The 21,466-nt window shown below is 43.8% G+C and overlaps 1 protein-coding gene across 2 annotated transcripts in view; it reads left to right on the top strand.

Annotated features, from left to right (window-relative positions):
* TSHZ2 (teashirt zinc finger homeobox 2) overlaps positions 1-11,591 on the top strand; it is a 205,719-nt gene extending 194,128 nt beyond the window's left edge. For both annotated transcript variants that reach the window (XM_058850794.1, XM_058850795.1), the window contains exon 3: positions 10,941-11,591. Coding sequence is in view for 1 of the 2 variants with exons in the window: in XM_058850795.1 (XP_058706778.1) it covers positions 10,941-10,942 (2 nt within the window). In the remaining variant the exon portion in view is untranslated. The remainder of the gene's footprint in view (positions 1-10,940) is intronic.
* The last annotated feature ends 9,875 nt before the right edge of the window (positions 11,592-21,466 follow it).

A 21,466-nucleotide genomic window follows, 5' to 3' on the forward strand; every position in this document is an offset into this window, starting at 1 on the left:
TTTCAGTGTATTTAAAAAGAAAACGAGTTTGGTGGTTGCTAAGTCTTTGTGCAGGAAGAGCATAATTGTGCATTGTGCATAATTGTAGAAGCAGTTGATACTGATAATGCTGTTGATAGCAACACGATGACAGCATGGAAATGCTCACACCATTATCTTTAATGGGGCTGAGCCGACTGCAGCAGCACCGAGCCCCTGGAATCCTCACCAATCTGACTTGGGAAACTTCAGCCTAGCAGGCCTTAAGTAATTGTCACTTTGCAATCTGCCTCCAGTCCGTGTGTGTACGTAGGGCTGTGTAAAACACTTTCATTGTGCTTTTAAACCCACCATGATGCTGCTCTCTGCAGCTGCCACTGATTATTTTTTCCCTCAAACAGTTGAAGAGAAAGAATTCCAAACCCATCTGATGCCACATATCTGCATTCCAGCCCTTCTTCTTTTTTTTTATATGTATTTTTTTTTGTTGTTCTTTATTTCTTCTTCAGTTCCTTTTTCATTTTAAATAGGCCACTGGAAGCTCCGGCGTCTAATTTTTCATAGGTGATCGACTGCTGAGTTGTGGGTTTATGTAGACAGAGGGAAGGTAGCGATAAGCCAAGAGAGAGGATTCTATTAGGGAAATGCAGCAGTAACTAATGAATCCTGCCAGTAATTGGGAAGGTGTAAGCCTCTGTAATATCCTAATGATAGTCATCCGTTGTGTGCATCCCCCGGCAGCGGCAGCGATCCCTCATCGGCTCCGTGATCTCAGACACTTAGCCATGCAAATCTTCCTGACAGGACTCTATGTCTTTGTCTCCCTAATTGGACAGTATAGAGTTGTTTATGGATATTGCAGACATTTAGACCTCAGTTGGAGGTTGTTCAAAAATCGTTAGCAAAGTTGCCTTAACAGCATTGTCAAATATTTATTCCCCTGTTTCAATATCTGTTTTTAACCCAGGCATGGTTGGAGAGAGGATTAACGTTTTGAAGATAGAGTGTCTCCTTCCAGCCTCTGGTTGAGATTTTTATTAAGCCATTTTCTTGCAGAAAAAGGGAACAACAAAAAAAAATCTACCAAAAGTCCTCATTTCTTAAGGACAAAATGTGAAATTGTAGGGCAAATGTGCTGATTTTTAATACCATTTCCATGGGGAAATACTAGGAATGCTGACAAAGGCAATTCCAATTATAAAAATTACAGGAAGCTTATGGGGCAAAAATTCCAGTTTAGTGCAAGCCAAAATAAATGGAGAATATTCCCATTCACTACACCACTTCAAGTGAGTGCAGACTCAGAGCCTGGCTCAGATATATTAGAAAAAACATATTTTTTTTCCTTGGTCAAGAGTTGAGGGGTTTAATTCTTGTCTCTAATCATCTCTTGGTAGTAGGTGAAAAGTAAAATATAATAGATACATCCAATGCTGTGCTTTACCAGAAAGAATTTTTTTTTCTTTTAAAAATTTGATACTAGGGGGATTTCACATTTTGTGCATAACACATTTCTTGTAGAGAGTTTGGGGTTTTCTGAGCACAAGGCAAAGTCTTACAGGCACTTCCATGGACCACGAACACAAGGAGGAAAACTGAGTTTAGGAGAGCAGGCTGGGGATCAGAGTAGCCACAAATATTGGAATTTGTGAGGAAGATCAGCTGGATCAGGCAGCAAAATTTACAATCCATGGGTCATGTGCCATTTTACTCAGGTTATCCCACAAATCAAGAGGATTATTTGCCTCAATAAAAGCAATCAGATCCCTCTTTTTTATAATTACTACATTAATCCTTCGAAGAGTTAACTCCATATAGACTTCCATTGCCATCTTGTCTCCCAAGGCTGCTTATTGTAAACTGCATATATTTTATAAATATTAGATAGAAATATATATAAACCCAGAAAAAATATATGCAAAAATTGCCTAAAATAATCATTTGGCTCTTTTTTTTTTTTTTTTTTTAGCCAACTCTTTACACAAATAGAGGGTGTGAAAGCTTCTGTTCATGGGAATATTTCTAGGAACAATTTCTGAAAGTATTAATTTGCGCCTGTCTGGCAACTATCTTGAAAGCTGTTTGTAGTTTTGGAAATTATTCAGCCAGGGAGCAGTAGAAATGACACATTATATCGTTGATTAATGTAGTAAAAAGCAAATTACTGAGCAGGGAATAATCAAAGCCATAGTTGCAGCAAATAGTTCCCTTATCTGATTTCTCCTGGGTTAATCCAAAGTTTTAGGTACTTCCCACAATCAGATCCAAAAGATAAGGATAGAAATTAAAGGAGAACTATTTGTAAAACAAGGGAAGAAATAGAATTATTTTTATTTTCATTTTTGTGAAAAAATTTTGCATATTTGTCATAGTTCTTTAGGTAAGCTCCCATTTTTTTCAGTTTTTACTGAACTCCCTGCTCCCCTACAGCACTGCTGACACCATCTGTAAACCCATCAGCTTTTCACCTCTCTCCCTAAACTGCTGAGGAGAAAGTTCCATCCCTTGAAGGCCAGAGAAGGCGGAAGGATATAAAGCTGAATTCATGCAATGGTGGAATCAGGCTGGAAATGCCCACTCAGAGCTTTGAGTCCAACCATTCCCTGTCCCACCATGTCCCCAGTGCCACATGCACATGGCTGTTAAATCCCTGCTGGGATGGGGATTCCACTCCTGCCAGTTCTGGCCAACCCTGTGGGGAAGAAATTTTTCCCAATACCCAACCTAAAGCTCCCCTGGTGCAGCTTGAGGCCATTTCCCCTTGTCCTGTCTCTTGTTCCCCAATTCCTGACCCACCAAGCTCAGGATTTGCATCCCAGAGCTCACAGAGGGGACAGGGGCTGGAGCAAGGCTGTCCCAGCTCTCAAATATCCCTTTTTCCTGAAATGAATCCCTGTTTCCCACAGACCTGATGGACCCCTGGCTGCAGGGAACATCCCAGTCTCATCCCAGTTAGAGCCACTCTGAGGTCACCAGGTTTCCACTGCCACTGGTCCAAGGTGGGCCAGCAGCATCAGGACCAGCCTCTCTTTTCCCTGTGATCCTAAAGCAAACAGGCTCTGGATGTGCTTGCTAGAACCTTCTCCTCCAGAAAACAAATGTATTGGCATTTAGGGTTTTTTATAGACACACACTCACCTATATATATTTAAAATCCCAGCATTACAAAGTTATGTTGGTGCAGCAGCCTGTGACACGGAATACAAGCTGCTGTGCAAAACAATTGCCAAATGTTTACATAAACACATAAATAAGACAAATAAATTCATTTTCATTATTCATATTTTCTGCTCTTTCTTCTCCTTTTTATTTATGCCGTAGACAATGGCTCCTGTAAATATTCTGATTAAAAAAACACCTGCAGTGGACAGAAAGATGATCAAAAAGCCCTGATAGAGAGCAATTCATGTTTCTTCTTTACAATCACTAACGAATCTTAACTTGAACCATGTTATGTTCCCATGTGAGTGATAAGCAATGATTTATTATGAAGTGTCAGGAAATCAGAATGCCATACAGTGAGACATGAGCTAGTGGAAAATGTGTTCCCTGTTTCCCAGCCTCATTACTCAAAGATGCAGTGTCCCTTTCTCCAAGTCTAATTTACCTGGCTTTCCAAGGCACTCTGAGAGCAAAGGAAACGGCTCCAGGAGGGGAATACCTGATCCAGGCTGTGCCTTCACCTTCCAGCACCGCTAAACACCGCGGAGTGACCGGGAAAAAGGGCCTGGAAACGCAGAGCTCTGGCTGTATCAAACATTTCCAACCCTAATGATGCTCCCCCCAAAAGCAATCGCTCAGGATTACAGCATCCTTTGCCTCATCAGCGCTGTCAGCGCCTGAAGAGGAAATAAAACAGGCGGCGCTGAGGAGACAAACGGATAAGTTTTCTTTATGTGTTAGAGTTTCTTCTACTCTCTAATGATTCCCTTCTCCCCATGATCCTAATTCAAGTAACTGGCATGTGATATATTTTGTAGACAAATCAGCAGCAGAAGAGCATGTGCAGCTCTGGCACCACGGAGCCCGTGATTTACTCGCAGCTCGCGCCCGCTCGGGTTTTAAGGTGGGAATTTGTGTTTTAAGAGCTTCCTCACAAAGAAAGGAGAAAGCAGCAGATCCCACACTAATTCACATGAGCAGCCTCCACTCCTACCCACTAATGCTCTCTGCAAAAAGGAACCCAAACAGGCAGAGGCTTAAAAATTAAACATTTTTCTGGATGTCTCTTTAAAGGCCCCAATCCCGAAAGCATTTGGGCTCAGTCAGATGTGGATGGAAAAAGGTGCATTTCCCTAGGGAAAAGCAGGGGATGAATGTGGTTCTGTTCTGCAGCAGCAGACATGGAAGTGGCAGCATTCCCAAGGAGGTTTGGCTTGGATGGTCTGGGCACATCAGGGGCACTCACACCTGAAATGATGAGCAATATTTTGTTGGAAAGGCAAAGCATTTTTTAAAAAAAAATTTTAAAATAATATTTAAATAATATTTTTTAAATATTAAAAATCTTTTTAAAAATAATCTTATTTTCCAAAAGCATGGATTTAATCACAGCAGATTGGTTAAAAGCTACCAATGGTAGCATTTTCTATTACAAAACATTATCCCCTTCTGCTGTGATAAAATGGGAGAGAAAACCAACAAGTTAAACTGAGCAGAATAAACTAAAGGACAAGAAATTTGTGTCCTGCAAATTCCTTCACATGAAAAAAAGAATCTCATATCTAGGCATGTTACAACTAGTTCAGTCTGTCTTAAGGCAATGGTAGCTGTTGTTTTCCCTTGCAGAAAACGTGGAAATCATCAGAAAAAAAATTAACCAGAACTCATCCTTGTCTGAAAGGCTGAGAGACTCACGAATTTCAAAAATCTTTTTTTTTTTTTTACTTCTCTATAGAAATGCTTTATAGAGAATCTTTGTGAAGTACAAACCAGAGAGTGGTTGTCTCCCAGCACTGACAATGTCTGCTGTTCCAGACGAGACGGTGTGTGATGTACCATCCTGAAATATTGTCAGCAAGCCTGCAAATATGAAGGCATCTTCATAGCGAGGCAGGGATGAAAGGGAAGAGCTTTGGGTTTGCTTTTTTGTTTTGCTTTGTTTCTTAGTCCTAATAAAATCTACCAGCGTGCTCTTAACTTTTCCCCTCCCGTTTTGTTCCGAGGAGAAAGGGAACATCATTCTCCTGTGAAAGCGTTCAGGAGAGAGGGAGGAGGTACAAATTCCCTCCTGGAGGGGTTTGCTGTAGCCAGGACGAGGTTTGTGTGATATTTAAGTAACTCAGAGTGCAGAGACAGATCAGCATCTCCCCACTGTCAAGTGGCCTTTGCTGCCTCACAGTGAATTGTGATATTTTAGTGGCACAGCTCAGAGGTGGGGTTGAGATAAAACCCACCCACAGCAGCCTCTGGTTTGGTGATTTAGAAATTCTCTTCAGGGTTTAAAAAATGTGGGGTTTAATCTCAGGAGGAATTACACCCCAAGGAAAACAGGGAGGCAATTGTGGATTATGCAACAGTTGAGTGAACACTTTGCAGATAATTCAGCCTTTTTAAGCCCCCACATGAAATGAGGGATCTTCCTTTGAGTGACCCACGAGTTCCTCCTGCCCTCCATCCCTGTGCACCTGGGTCTGGAACACACAGCCCTTCTCCAGATGGCTGCTCCATAACTGCTTTGTCTCATCTGCTGTAAATTCACGTTTTGCAAGGTGTGTTCCAAAAGCTGTTTCTCGGCTGGGATCCTTACAGGTGGCACTTTAAAATGTAGTGAGCACCCAATCCTCCAGAACCTGCTTGTCACAGAAAATGGCACAGTTTGCATGTGACCTGTAATGACAGTTGCTAGTTGAAAAGAAACCAGAAATTCAGCTTTATCTTCCACACTTTGGTTGCAGCTGCCATCAACTAAATCTCTCTCCAAGGGCAGATGGTGCCCTGTACCATGAACAATTTAATCTTTAGGAAACTTTGCCAAAAAATCCACTTTTCTTCCCCCCTCCAAGAATAGGCTGTCAATAACATGTGCTCCCAAATACATTGTGATTTGATGGCTATACTTTATTTATAGGAAGAAATAGAAGTTAAATGTTTTGTGTTTTTTTTTTTCTCTTTCCAAGTCTGTGATTGTTCCAGCCACCCCTGTCATGGGCTTTGTGTGCAGAAGCAAGTGGGGGGACCAGGTGAATGTCACACCTTTGTGCTCTGTGTCACCTCGAGCCTCATGCTGGGCTCAGGGGTGAAATCCTGGCCTCTCTCAACACCAGTGGCACAAATCCCCCTCTTTCCAGCAGCCCAGGATTCCATTGGGTCTCTCTGGGACCACGGGGAGCTGCAGCCCCAGTTTTTTGTCTGCCTCATCCACAGCTTCCCTGGGCCACCTGTGGCAGCACCTCCCCACCCTCAGGGGAAGAATATTTTCCCAATATCCCACCTAAGCCTCCTCTGTGTCAGTTTGAAGCCATTCCCCCTTATCCTGTCACTCCAGGCCTTTGGAAATTGTCTCTTCCCATCTTTCTTTTTGGCTCCCTTCAGGACTGAGCTCCTTGTCCCTCCTGCACCATTGCTGCCTCAGCTCCCTGCAAAGCTCTGGACTGCCCAAACAATCAGGAAAAAAAGTATCATCCCAGGCAAGGTCTCTAAATTCTTCCACCTGGGTGTAACAGCAATTAATTCTGTGTTCAGGCAGACACAGCCCAGAAATAGCTGAGCTGGAGCTCACATCTCCTTCCTCTTGCCCCACACTCTCACAAGCTCAGCTCAGAAGTGGTTTGCACAGCTCCCTGTCCGTGGGGCTGATGGCTGGGGGTGAATACACCAGGATTGGTGGCTTCTGCAGGGACATGAGTGGCTCAGGGACCTGCTGGTGACACTGGGGGCTGTGGGAGCCTTCACTGTGCAGGACATGAGGGATTGTCCCTGCTGGAGCCTCTGCCCACCTTTGGGTGCCCTCAGCAAGGTGAGGATTTAGTTTTCATGAGGGTTATTCCTACCTCTTCCAAAATGTTTTCCCATCCTATTAGAGCGTGTTTGCTGAAACAAATATGTTCTGTTTATTTATTTAATGTGCTGTTAAATGACCTTCTGGAAAGCTATTCCTGCCACGAGGCTTTAGAATGGATGGGCAGGCAGAACTCCAGGGAGCATGCTCCTCCCAATCAGGATGAATCATTCCAGTAGTTACTGTTTAGATTGATATAATTTTAGTTATAATTATGGGTAACGAGAAGGCGTTTAGAGCCTGTAACATTGTAATTCATGGTGAGAAGAGTCCTAAATGAAATAAAATATATCCAGATTTGCTGTTTCCCCTTTTCTAGGTACTGTGCACGTGGCGTGGTTCTTTAAGGAACAGATTTTGTGCTGCTGCAAAAATCTAGCAAAAGTAGGTCAAAAATGACATCTAGAGATAACGTGTTTGGTAACCACAAAGGGCCTGTCTGTGTCTTTCTATGTGGCCTTTAAAGAGTCCTGCAATTTATTGTGATAGGTACAGCTGCAGCCTGGAAAAGTTTTGATCCACAGGCTCCCATGGACTGCGGTGGGTGGATCACAGAGGAATATTGTCAGGTTTGTTATCCCATTGCATAAATAGGAGCTGCTAAAATCATATTAGCAAAGATATGGAAATACAAAGCAGACAGAAATACACGAAGCTGCTGACATCTGCCTGGTTCTGGAGATCCATCCCACCTCAGACTGCCACTGAAGAGGTGGCAGAACCCAAAAATCAAATGGCAACAGCAGTCCCCAAGAAAAGGACTGCAGATACTGGAAGGACCTCACAGCACCTTCCAGGATCTGAAGGATCTACAAGGAAGCTGAAAGGGCTCTTCAGCAGGAACTGGAGTGACAGGACAAGGGAAGATGAAAGGGGGACATTTAGGTGATATCAGGAAGAAATCCCTCCCTGGGAGGGTGGGCAGGCCCTGGCACAGGTGCCCAGAGCAGCTGGGGCTGAGCCCGGATCCCTGGAGGTGTCCAAGGCCAGGACTGGGGGTTTGGAGCAGGCTGGGACAGTGGATGGTGTGGAACAAGGTGAGCTCTAAGGTCCCTTCAACCCAAACCATTCTGGGATTCCATGACTGGAGAGCCATCCCATGAGCAGGCAGCCCCCAGGAGACCACACCACTCCATCAGTGTGGCTTTTGGCCATGGGGAAAAGGGGACACTGGAGCGAGCAGAGCCCTCTGGGGTGTGGGAGGGGAGCTGGCCACTGCTGGGTGAGCTGGGAGCCCAGCCCAGCTGGCCCCAGGAGCTCCACGAGCCCGGCTCAGCCCGGCAGCGCCGGTGTCAGCGCCGGGGGCTGGCGTGCCACGAGCTGCTGACACACACTTGACAGTTGTCTGGGGCTGCAGACGGGTGTGAGAGCTCCCATTTCAGAGGTTTCACAGCTGTGTTTTTCTGGCAGTGCTCGGATGAGGAGAGGGAAGCTGTGCCATGGACAAGGAGAGGGAAGGATGCTGAGTCCTGACACATCCACATTAAAATAGATACGACTTTTTACATCTGTTGATGGCTCGATAATTAGTGTTAAATAAAAGCAAAGCTTCGGTATCTGCAACTGATATTTCACATATTCTGTACAAGACATCAGTATAATGAACACCCTCAGCCACGTTTTCAGAATATGATTTAAGTGATGGAGTTTTCTTTATGGCACAGGGTGAGTTACATTTCAGCAAATGCCCAGGAAGCACCAGACTCTGCCCATCAGGCACTGTTGGAATGTGCAGGCTGCTCTGCCCTGACTGCAGGTGACAAGCTCTCCACAAACTCCCTGAATCTCTTACAGACTTGATAATGAAATACATAAACTATGACCCTTATTGATCAGGGCTCACACTAATTAATTTCCCAAAGTCCTGTCCCAGCCTGCAGTAACAAAAAAAAAAAAAACAACAAACCCACAAGGATGGAGATTTCAGTTGGCCAAAAGACCTTGGGGGTGAAGTACTTATCCCTTGGAAATCAATGCCAAGTCCCAATTGATTTGACTTGTGCATAGATGTTACCATTAGTCAAGTGCACGGACACTGAGCCTCAAAAGTTTATTTGTTGCCAGAAGAGTTTCTCGTGGACCTTCCCTCTGACCAATGTTCCTCTGAAGCGTCTGCCCAGGGCTAACAGCGTCCTCAGTGTTGTTCTGTGACAGGGAAGTGACCAGGAATATTGCTTTGCTGATTAAAAAAGTGTCAGGGCCTTCCTCACAATGGCACAAAAAGAAAAGGAGGCAGGAGTTTGCCTTTTCATTTTTCCAATCCAAGCTTTTATAAATATTTCCCACTGACAGAGAACCAGTGCTCTGCAGAAGCTTCAAGACTCCTTCCCAGATTAAGCACTTTCAGTGACACTAATTTGGCCTAATTATCCTAAGGATGTTCTGGAGGCAGGGCTGACCTAGTGAAGAGTCACAGTCCTGCCCTCAGCTGGGTCACACTGTCCCTTGTCACAGCCCATGGTGCCCCTGTCTCGCCCCATGAGGGAGGCAGGTGCTGCAGGGCCTGGTGTGATCCCAGGCAGGACTCAGGTGGGATGGCACAGGGGGTTTTCCATCCTGGAAACCTCTTGGCAGGATAAACCCCAATGCCTCCTCCATCCCCACAGTCTCTCTTGGATCATTTGCAGAGGTGATTCCACAGTGAGAATTTGGCCACAGAGTTGCTGTGTGTCAGCTCCAGGTGCTGGAGCAATTCTTCTGGGTTTCTTTAAGATTTGAGCAGGGTATAAATGGCACAGCTCTGCCCTTTTGCAGTGAAAAATAATAGCTTTGCAAAGTGAGAATTGTTCTGGAGCGTTACCTCTGAAACCTAAAGGCAACATCTTAAAGTGTCAACATGGATTGCTTTTAATATCTTTTAAGTGGGAATAATGATCCAAGGTATTCACCACAGTTTCAAGCTGACTTCCATGCATCCTCAGTTGCCAAAAGTCTCTACGTTCAGCTGCCAAAACCTCCTCTTCCCTTCCAACAGTTTCTCCACAGCAGGTCTGGGTTGCCAATGCAAAACTCAGCATCACTGTGAAAACTGAAAAGGTGAAGATATTGTAAACCAAACCAAATTATAAACTAGCTAGCATGAAGTCAATGGACTTTTTTGTTTTCATATGGAATTTTTTGAAAAGCTGAGTTTATTTTACTTTAAATAAAGCTGCTACTGAATTTCCAGTTGATTTAGCCAGAACACAGAGAACACACTGCAGGATTTGAGTTGTGTTTGCTGAAATATCCATGGCCTTGAACAGATAATATATTTTTCAGTAACATATTTCTCTTTGCCCACTGCAGCTCTTTTCTTCCTCTGTGCTCTCTCCAGATTGACTTTCACTCTGCTTATTGCCTGCCTCATTTCTCACCCTATTTTTCCAGTTGGTTTTTTCTACTGCTTTCCTCAGTATCTTTCTCCCAGGTTATAAGCAAAGCAGAACTCAGCTTTGGGCTGAACTTTTAAACCCACATCTTGAAATTAAATAAAACAAGCCCCTTCTGTTCCTGTGTAGCTGTAGCTTCACAACTTGAGTCACTTAGCACTTTTAGCAGCTGCAGGATGGAAAAGGTCCATTGGAAGATGGCTTTTAATGCCGGGGAGGTGCCACAGCAAGTAGGAATAACACAGGATTAGCGGGGTAATTAGACACGGTGTGGGTACTGAGACATCCAGCTCTCCACGAGGCTTTTAGAGCAAGGAACTCCAAATTTAAGGAGCATGGGGGAGAAGCAGAGTAAGGGTCTCAGTGGCCAGGCAGAGCCTCAGCACCAGCTGGAGTTCACCCACGGATCCCTGCATGCTTGTGGAGCCAGGATTCCATCCACACTTGTGTGTCCTTGCCTGCTGTGGGCACACAAAACGGAGCAGAGCTCCCCTGCAGACGTTTCTGTGGCCGAAGGTGCCTGCTGAGTGGTGTGGCTGTGATCACAGGGTGTAACTGTGGCTGTGTTGTTGTTGTTGTTGTGCTTGCAGGACGAATGCCTTAGCCCAGCTCTCCAGCCCAGCTCCGCGCCCGGCCCCGCTCGCCACCGCAGCCCTGACATTGAACTCACAGCAACCCGGACCGAGGAGGCTGCCAAAAAACTCCTGCTATTCTTCTTCATCCTCACTTACAATTTGGTAATGAAGTATTGATTTCCACTCCCCTGCTTATGGACGATATTAGATTTTCATTGATAAACTGCACTGGGGCTGTCTGGTCTCCACTGTCCCTTTTTGCTGTCACTAAAACAAAGTGCCACTGAAGTAAGATAATGACTGAGAACATTGATGTACTTATTTCATCAATTTGTAACACTTGACAGGAAAAAAAAAATTCTTCATAGTTTAATGTCCAAGTGTGCTACACAAGATGCAGTCACATTGGAAGCTTTACTTTTCATGGTAATGTCCATTTCCTATTTATAACCCCTTTGGGATAGTTTGTCTAAAGGAAATGTTTCTATTCTGTGCAGCTATTACTGTTGCACCTGGGTTGCCCAATCCAGTCATTGCACTAGGGATCAATACATCACAGTAAGTACAAGAATTATTAAGTTAAAACAGATTCTGAGCCAAAAAACCTCTGAACAATGTTAATCTTCTGTGCAAGTTGTTCAAATAGTTATGCTTAACCATGTTGCTGCCAAAGATTTGTTTGAAATGGATTATTTTCAGTTTGTTTTATTCCTCAGATATATATATATATATATTTAAATCTCCATTACGGTTTATGACGAGACATATGGGATGGAGGGATTTTTAAACAAAAGTACTATTGTTAGATTATTGAACATTATATAAATATAGATATATCTATATATAAATATCACTATATAAATATCTATATATAGATATAAAAGAATAAAAGTAGAATTCCTTTCTCAGCTAGGTGAGTGTAAATCTGAAACTCTGTTGTGGTCAACAGAGTGACTTTGGATTTGTGCCACCAAAACTGGGATCAGAATCTGGTGTCCGAGCACCGCCTTCAGACCCACCCCAACCTGGGAGAAGGGGGCTACAAAAATGGCAATTTCAAATTTGTGCTTGTAACTTTTTTCATTAAAACTTCGAGGGCCCAATTTTAATTTGTGGAATATTCACGTTAATAATGAGATCTAATTAAGACATCCATTAAAAGCCCGTTAAAGTTAATTTAACGTAAAAATTCCAATAGAACTGTATTAGATTTTCTCCATTAAATTAACGTTATGGATTTTTAACGGATGTCTTAATTATACATTATTATTAACGGGAATACTGTATTACACAGATTAAAATCGGGTCCCAAGTCAACTCCCAGAATCTTCCAGGATATGCCAATGTCACTGTTCCTAGTGCACTGCTTGGAAATCCAGGCGCAGCCCTGTTTGCTCTCGCTCAGAGAAAACAACCTCCAGTAGACAAATCCATCTCTGCATTTAACGATGAACTTCCCCTATTCTCCAAGGAAAAATAAGTCTGGATCAAGTTGTAAATCGCTATTCCGTGGCAAATGAAATATTCAAAGTATGCGAGGCACAAGTGGAGAAGAGGCTCTTTCTCAAATCAGAAAGGGCTTTGGAGTGGCTTTTCCTGTTGTTTTGTTCGAGATGTTCAAGGATATAATTGAAGTGCAGCAGTCACAAAATCAGACTAAATACGTTCCCTGCGTTCCCTGTGGCCTGTGCAGAAGGGCCTGTTTTGGCACTGCTGGGGAAATTTCGACATGATCCCTAAACTCAACGTGGAGGAGAAAAAAAAAGGCCCTTCTTATTTACCTCCTAGGGAAAGTGTTGCCCTTATGCCACATATAATAGCAAATTGCTTTTTTTATGGCATGCATAACCTAGATGGGAAAAAATATGGCGCTTGAGGGAAGGAGGGAAAAAGTAAATGAAGTTCCAGGAATGTCATTCTGAAGTAATGAGGCATGGACAGAAAATATACCCCTCACATCATCGGATTGAGATGGCAGTCGAAATAGCTTCATTGAAGTGTCAGCACTCATCCATCAATCAATCATCCACAAGGAAAAATAGCGACAGTACAACGGGGCGGCTTTTATGGGATTTACTCATGGGCATAGGGAATAGCAGCTCAAATGTAGTTCTGACATGAAAAGCAAGGTGCTGATATTATTTTTTATGATGGGAGGATCATAAAGTGAATTGAGAACAGTGAGGTCTGTCTTTGCTTAACCTATTCAACTGGAAATGAACGGAGCTCAACTGGAAACGAGCAGAGTCTTCAGATGGGTTAAGATTGAAGCCTGCACCGTGCTGAGCACCGGCCATCGACAACAAAATTCTATTAAAGCAAAATCAATGCATTAGCATCGAGCTCCTCAGAAGGCGTTAAATTGCAGAGCCCAGGCCGGAGTTATGAGGTGAAGTTGCACCGACCCAAGGGCCACGAGCACTGCAGAAAATGGTCCCTGGGAGAAACTGCACGTGTGGCTCCTTTCTCTGAGCTTTTGGGTGCAGGGAGGAAATATCGGGCTGCTGGCAGCGTGTGGCAGGTGAAGCTCCCAGCCCTGGCGCTGTCACACCAGGAGTTTGGCTGGTTTTTAACGGGATTCTCCGTGCTGGGGTTTGCACGTGTGCCAAGGCCAAGCTGTAGGAATTCCCACACGGGGAGATCTCCAGAGCCCCTTCCCACAAAAAGGAGCTCTGGAGTCCCCACCAGCCCTCAGCACCCAGAGCTGGGGCTATTTGGGGCACCAGCTGCTCGGTTTTGGCAGGAAAGAGGTTTTGCTGCTGCCTTTGAGCTCAGGGTGACCATAGGACACACTGCCCCACCCAGGACCCCAGAGCTGCAGAGGTTTGGGGAATTTTGGAAAAGCCAAACCCCTTGCAGGAGGTCAGGTTTTGCTCAGGAGTCTTCACTGTGTGGGAGCAGCTGCTCTGTTTAAAAATCTGGCCACAAACCTTTATCACACGGTGCTAAAGCTTGATCATTTTACCTGCATCGCTGTCCTCGGGGAACGTTTTAGGTACACATTTGAATTAAGTGATTTTTTTTTTTTTTTTTACAATACAATATAAAAAAAGGAAAATGTACGTCTCTCCTCTCTTCTCTGTACAAAACTGGATGAGTTGATAGTTTTTCTGTCATATAAATCAGGTAACACAAAAAATCATTGCATCTTTTCTCTGTCTTCACTACTCAATATCTATCGTTCTGACTTTTATTCTTATTGGAGATCATCAAAACATTAATTAAAAGCCTGGTGATCAAACAGCCAAATATTTATGATTCACATCCTTGCTTATTAACAAGTGGCATATTGATACACCACATATCCAAGCTGTTTATGCTCTTGCACTGAAATAAAGCAGGAAGAATTGTTACCCTCACACACTGCTTTGAAAGATTTATTCAGAAACTGGAGCTCCCTTCCCGCCACCATCCATGTCAAAATAAGCCATATCACCTGAAAAAAAAAAAGTTCTATTTTAAAACAGGGAAATGTAATTAGCATCCCTTTGGGGGCCTAATACATGAGAATTTCAGTGAATCAGTCTCAGGTGTTTTTTCCAGGTTTTTGTTACTTAAGCTGAGAGGGAGAAGGACACTTAACTTTAAAAATGGCTGTCATTAGTACAATAATAATTGTTGGGTTAAAAAAAAATCCTTGAGAATCTGCTAACAAACCTGCCCAGTAATTACTTGTCAATGCAAGTTATCATGGGTTTTATTACCTACTTGTAAAAGTATTTACAAGACTGACCTCCCTAGCTTTTTTAGAGATCAGGGAGGATATAAAAAGTCATTTTAAAAATCAATAATTATATATTAGCAGGATAGGGGGTGAAGCCTTCCAAGCCAGCTTTACAAGGCTATTGAGTCAACTCTCATGCATTCAAATGGCAGGGATTGTTTCCCTCATTTTTGGCCTCTTTTTCTTCCCTTAATCATGTTTTGATAAAGTGCCATATTTATTGATTACTTCATACCCACAGTTCAGCTTCTAAACCAGAGGGGATATTCCCACTGGGAAGCAGCAGTGCAGGATTTGCATGGAGAAGGAGCAGGAAAAGGGAATGTTGGAGTTTGGGGTGGGAGCTGCTGAGGGGACGCTGGCTCTGTGCCCGTTCCCCATGGCCACTCAGGGTCATGCTGTGCCTGTTATTTTGGGATTAAACCTGGCAAGGGCACAAGGGGATGAGGAAGGCAGCCTGACTTTTGGCAGAGATTGAGGAGGTGGCTCTGGCTGCCTGTCCCCTGTCCCCTCTCCATATTCCATCGTCACTCCGGGGCTGGTGGAGGGGGATCTCCATCACACAGGGCTTTTGTCCTCACCAACAGATATACGATGCAATTTATATTTAAAATTCTCTCTATAAAGACAGTATTGATCACAGATTCCAGATCAATACGTTGCAATTACAGCAGGCTTTAAAGGCCATCTGTCCCCAAGCAGGAGCACCGACAGAGCCACTTCCACAGACTGTGAGCGAGTGCTGCTGCTATGTGCCCATCTTCTCCCAGCACAGCCTCACATGTCATTTCTGCTCCCAGGAAGTTTGGTTAGGGATTATGGAGCTGTAATTCCTGGATACTGACCACCCAAGAGCCCCCACACCAGCTTCTCGTTGAGTTTCACAGCAGGGTCAGTGACACTGTGCTTTTCCTCACCTGGGTTTCCTGCTCCCCATCACAATTTGTCCCATGGGTCACAACTTTTCTTGTCCTCAGCTGGAAATGGTCAGCAAAAAGTTCTTGACTTTCACAAGAAGTGAGAACATTTCCATAATGGGTGTGAAGGGTTTGAGCTGGACACTGTGGGTGCAAACAGAGCCTTTTTTATGTCACAGAATTATTCAGGTTGGGAAAGATCTCCAAGATCATTGAGTCCAACCTCTGACCATTTGTGTCAGTTTGGACCACAGCAAGTGTAATATTTGTAAACATAACAAAAACATAAAGGATACACATTTAAAGGCAGATTTTAATTGCATTTCATCAGTGAGGTCTTGATTTGTCAGCACCTGAACTTAAGACCAGCCTGTTGGTTGATGCCCTGGCTGAGCCACTGGGTTGTTATTCCAGAAATGCTTCCTGACTTTTCTGTTTTTCTTCATTATTTCCTGCAGTGGAAGGCACACAGAATTTAAAACTCTTTTTCTCCAGTTGTCTTTTGAGGGAAAAAAAAGACAAAAAGGTTGTCTTTCTGAAGGAAATGATATAAAATAATGGGTTTGCAGTGGTAGTGGAAGCTGACTCACCTTTGCACCCCACACGTGCTGTGCCACATCCCCCCCGATCCTCCCTGCAACCACCCATCCCATCAGTCCAGTGTCTGAAAAGCAAAGCCAGATTCTGGATGGATTTATTCCTGTACAAATCCAGAGCCACCCTTTCAAATCCAGCAGATTTACCCTTTGTCTCTACCCAGCTCCAAACGCCATCCTCGTGGTCCCAACCTCAGATTCCAAACATATTTAGGCCCTTTTGAAAACAAGTCCAGCAGACTTCAGTCTCTAGCTCCAGGCAAATTAAATCTGCACTTCAGAAGGTTTTTGGTTATGTCAGAGAGGTGATTGCAAAACTTTGATATTGTAAAAGTAACACTTTATACTGGTACAGCTCCTTTTGCTCTGCTGGACCACTTTTACACCAGTGCAAGCACTTTCATCCCAGTATCCTTCAGCCTAGTGCTGTTTTTTTCTTTGATTATGCCAGAAGAGATGTGAAGAGGAGAGGAAGTTTCAGACAACACTTATTTCTTGTACCAAAATGTCTGCACAATATTTTCTCGGAGAGTATTTTTAAAAGTGAACCTGCAGTACCACTGGACTTAACTGCAGAATAATAAACTTCCAGTTCATCATCCCTCTCAGCTCATGAAATGTCTTCAGGCCTTTGTAAAAAGCCCTGTTTGAGACAACAGATTAAACACTAATCCTGGCGGATCGTACAGCTCCACTTCACACCATCGAGCTGAGCAAACTTCCCTTCTTATCCTTTTTTTGATCCAAGTAAAGGCAACAAATTCATTCGTTAGATTCCTTAGATGAGATAGCAGGGGGGAAAACGTATTTCATGATCAGTATTTCACAAAGAAAATGAAAATAACATTTTTTTTACGTTAAAGGCAGGGAACGCTTTCCCCATCCTCACATCCTCACAACCTCCTGAATGGTGGGGTATTGCTGAGGGTGATATTTTCACACAGAAAGCGCTCCAGGTGACAGGAATGGCACGCCCAGGAGGAGATGCAGGTGCCCACAGCCATTTCCCTGCAGCACCCATGGGCCACAGAGCTGTGTGGTGTCTGTGCATCCCTTGGGGCAGCAGCTGGGCTCTGCTGGCAGAACACCCTGCAGGGTGTGCAGGATCTTGGCTGCAATGTGCAATACAGGTGGCAAAAGCTGACAAGCTCAACAGTTCTCATTTGGCTCAGGGTACTTCTCTGTCCTATGTCTCTGGTACAATGCGCCCGTTTGTCTCGTGCTCAGGCACCTCTCCTTAATCCTCTGTTGGTCTTTTACCCTGTGTGTTTGCTTTGGGTTTTATTACCTGGAACATGTCAGCACCAATCAGGAGGGCCTCACCCCCAGTGAGCTGATGGAGCTCTGCTGGCCACAGCGGTGAATTTGGACGGGTTTGCTCTGCCCCAGCGCCTGTGGCTCATCACACCTTTGTTGCTGGCAGCATCCTCAGGTGACGTCGTGACCCGTGGTGTTAGCATTCTCTTCGGAAAACAATAAGGAAAATAAAGAATCAAAAGCTCATTTCTCCTTAACAAACAAAATGTATATACTCCAAACGGCAAAAAGGCGAGATTAAACCCATTTTTTATACGAACAACGCAAACGGGACTCGTGGTGACTTTCCCTGGCGAATGTCTCGGTGCTCCTGCACTCATTTTGTAACCAGTGCATGCTGTATAGAAAATATTGCCTGTAACTTAGAGAGGAGGGGGCCAAGCTGCTCTTCCTCGGGCACTGCAGCTTGTTTGGATGAAAAGTTGCGCCTTTGATGCATTTTTATACTGTACATATTTGTATATATTAACTATATTGCCATGTTATGAACACAGATTTTGTTATATTTGCTTGTTTCGGTTTCCTACAAAAAAAAAGAAAAAAAAAAAAGTGGTCCATAACGGGGGATATTATTTTATTTTTTTTCCCATAGAAAATACGCTTGTAATTTTTTGTTTGTTTGTTTGTTTTCTTGGTCATCATCTTTTAATGGGTCATAAAGGAATTAGAGAGGAGTTTTTGGAGGAACTCGGAGAAGCAAGTCTGTGTTTGCATGAGAGCTGCCCAATTGCTGGCTAGAAAGGGGGGCGGGGGGAAGAGGGGAAATCTAAGTCAAGTTTTGCTTTTAAAGCATGCTTAGTCCCACGGGAAACTCATACATGTACAATTATTCTCTTTGTATTTTATCTAATAGTGCCTGAATTATTTTTTTTTAATGTCTTCTTGGAGGAACAATTCATAATTGTCAAAATTTGAAACATTAGCTTAATTTTGTTTTCATGACCTCTCATTTCTTCTCCTTATTTATTTTGTTGCTGTTTATAATGGGCCCCAAGGCCATCTCTGACATTGCAGTGTTCTTCTTCCACATTAAGGATGTTTTTAAAATTACCGAGATTATTGAGCCAACAGGCTGCTTTAATCAAAACCATGTTTCACTTGCTTTGGGTGATTATGAATGGTCCTTGCATGGAAAAAGCCCTTTCTGCTGGGAGGACCATACCATCTAGTGGCCCCAGAGCTTCATCACACACAGACATCTTCCCAATATTCACTTCCTCCAAGCCTGCCTGGCAATTTGGCTTCCAATTATTTGCTTATTATAACTAACTTCAACTAAACAAATTGATAATGTTAATGGCTTTTTTTTTTTTTCTTTCCCCTCCCTTCGGTTGATTGCTAAATAAATTCGTATAATTTATACTAGAGGAGATTATTGCTTTTATTGTTTTGGGTTCCCCCAAACCAATTATTAACAATCAGGACTATGTATCTCATTAAATTTAAATCAGGTCAAACCTATTTATCTAAGGCCTTTTCTGATTTACAGGAAGATGACTGCATTCCAGAGCATTTAAAATGTATTTCTGTGTATGATTTTGTAGCATTGAAATCTATTAAGGGTGATTTTTTTTGTTCTGTATTTTCACCACGGTAAAGACATTGTATTAAAAAAAAAAACATCCCTCAACTTTCCCACAGAAAACGTTACTTTTTATGCCCAGGGATTTTTATTTTTTTTTAAATAAAATCACTGCAGTTTTAGAACTGTAATTAAAGCCCTGAATAATAGATCACACATCTTTATCTGTTGTGTTTTAAAGGAAAAAAAAAAATAGCCCAAACTGTTCACATAATCCTGAATGCCTCATTTCCATAAAAAAGGTTTCTATACATATATTATTTACATTTTTAAACATGGTAATTCTTCCCTTTGTGGCATAAAATGTCTCTTTTCCACTGCAGCTACTGGAAAGCGACTGCTCACATCTGAAATGTTATCGTAATTTGCATCAGGAAACCCAACTGCAGACATTAAGGACTTGGGTGTGTTCAATTATGATTTTGCTGGAGGCTGTCCCTCATTTTAATGCTGCACTCATTGAACTACCTTTCTGAAATCTAGCTGATATGGCTCACCACAGACATGCTTCACAACATCATTAGCTTTGCAAATGGCTTCATTTCAGTCAATGCAGACTTCAGTTTTTTTGGCCAATTGTAAAATGGAAATTTGAAAAGGGAAAAAAAGAAAAAAAGAAAAAAAAAAGAAAAAAAAAAAACAGATGCACTTAAAACATGAAAAGAATTATTTATATGATAAAAATATATTTAGATTTTCAAAGCACAAGACTGAACAGAAGTGCTCTTTTTATGCTTTCTGAAGATGTTACTGTTAAAAGTCTTTCTACATCAGGCTTAATAAATCTGTAATGACATTTGATGGATTGATTTTTGTGTGGGTTTTTCTTTTCTTTCCTTCTTTTTTTTTTTTTTTTTTTTGCCTTTCTTTCTCTGCAGAGAATGAAAAAGACTGACCTGGAGAGGCTGTGGGAGTACAAAAACCACAGGAATGTGCCTGTTTCGGTAAAACTCTCGCAGGATTTCTCACAGGCTCCTTTCCCTTCGATAATAATCACTGAAAGGAATAAAAAATGGGGGGAAAAGCAACACCACCACCCCGTGTTGGTTCTTCCTGATCTCTCCTCTCCCTTCTGTGGCTCTGGGGTTATTTTTGGGGTCCCCATCCCTGTGGGGAACACAACCCACGGTGCCTCCATCCTGCAGCACCCAGCTCTTTTATTTTCCAAAGTGATTAAAAAAAAAAAAAAATAAAAAAGGAATATATTGCACACATTTCAAGAAACCCCTCTAGGGTAAAATAAAAAATATATATAGATGGCTAAAATAACAAATGAATCATAAAACTTGGAGATGGAAAAGGACTATTAGATCATCCAATCTATCTTGCTGTCTGCCCGTGGAGGTTTGCTCCCCGCAGACCGTTCCCCCGGGCTCTGTCTCGCCTCCCGCCCGATCTCCCAGCCGGGAACGGCTCTCACGGCTCCAGAATGTTCCAGGGATGGGGCCAGCTCCTGCCTGGGGCAGCCTCACCTGCACAAGCATTGCAGTGCCCCCCTGGGAGGGGTCTCAGCTGCCTGTGCCCCCCTGGGCTGTGGGGCTGGGATTGGGATCCCCTGGGATCCACTGAGAGCAGCAGAGAGCAGCAGGGATCCCCAGAAATCCCCAGGGATCCACTGAGATCCACAGGGATCCACTGAGATCAGCAGAGAGCAGCAGCCATCCCCAGGAATCCACAGGGATCCCCAGAAATCCCCAGGGATCCCCAGAAATCCCCAGGGATCCACTGAGATCAGAGAGCAGCAGGAATCCCCAGAAATCCCCAGGGATCCACTGAGATCCCCAGGGATCCACTGAGATCCACTGAGAGCAGCAGAGAGCAGCAGGGATCCCCAGAAATCCCCAGGGATCCACTGAGATCCACAGGGATCCACTGAGATCAGCAGAGAGCAGCAGCCATCCCCAGGAATCCACAGGGATCCCCAGAAATCCCCAGGGATCCCCAGAAATCCCCAGGGATCCACTGAGATCAGAGAGCAGCAGGAATCCCCAGAAATCCCCAGGAATCCACAGGGATCCCCAAAGGGGCTGGGATTGGGATCTCCAGGGATCCACTGAGATCAGCAGAGAGCAGCAGGGATCCACAGGGATCCACTGGGATCCACTGAGATCCACAGGGATCCACAGGGATCCCCAAAGAGCATCAGAGATCCCCAGGGATCCACAGAGATCGGCATGGATCCCCAGTGATCAGGAGACATCACCAGGGTTCCCCAGGGATCCCCAGAGAGCAGCAGAGATCCCCAGGGATCCCCACAGATCTACTGAGATCCCCAGGGATCACCAGGGATTACCAGGGATTGCCAGGGATCCCCAGAGATCCCCAGAGATCCCCAGAGATCCCCAGGGATCCCTGTCCCCGTGTGCCAGAGCCCAGCACAGCATTCCCAACCCCTGCAGCAGCCT

Source organism: Poecile atricapillus, chromosome 15 (assembly GCF_030490865.1).
Source record: "Poecile atricapillus isolate bPoeAtr1 chromosome 15, bPoeAtr1.hap1, whole genome shotgun sequence".
Classification (NCBI taxonomy): domain Eukaryota; kingdom Metazoa; phylum Chordata; class Aves; order Passeriformes; family Paridae; genus Poecile; species Poecile atricapillus.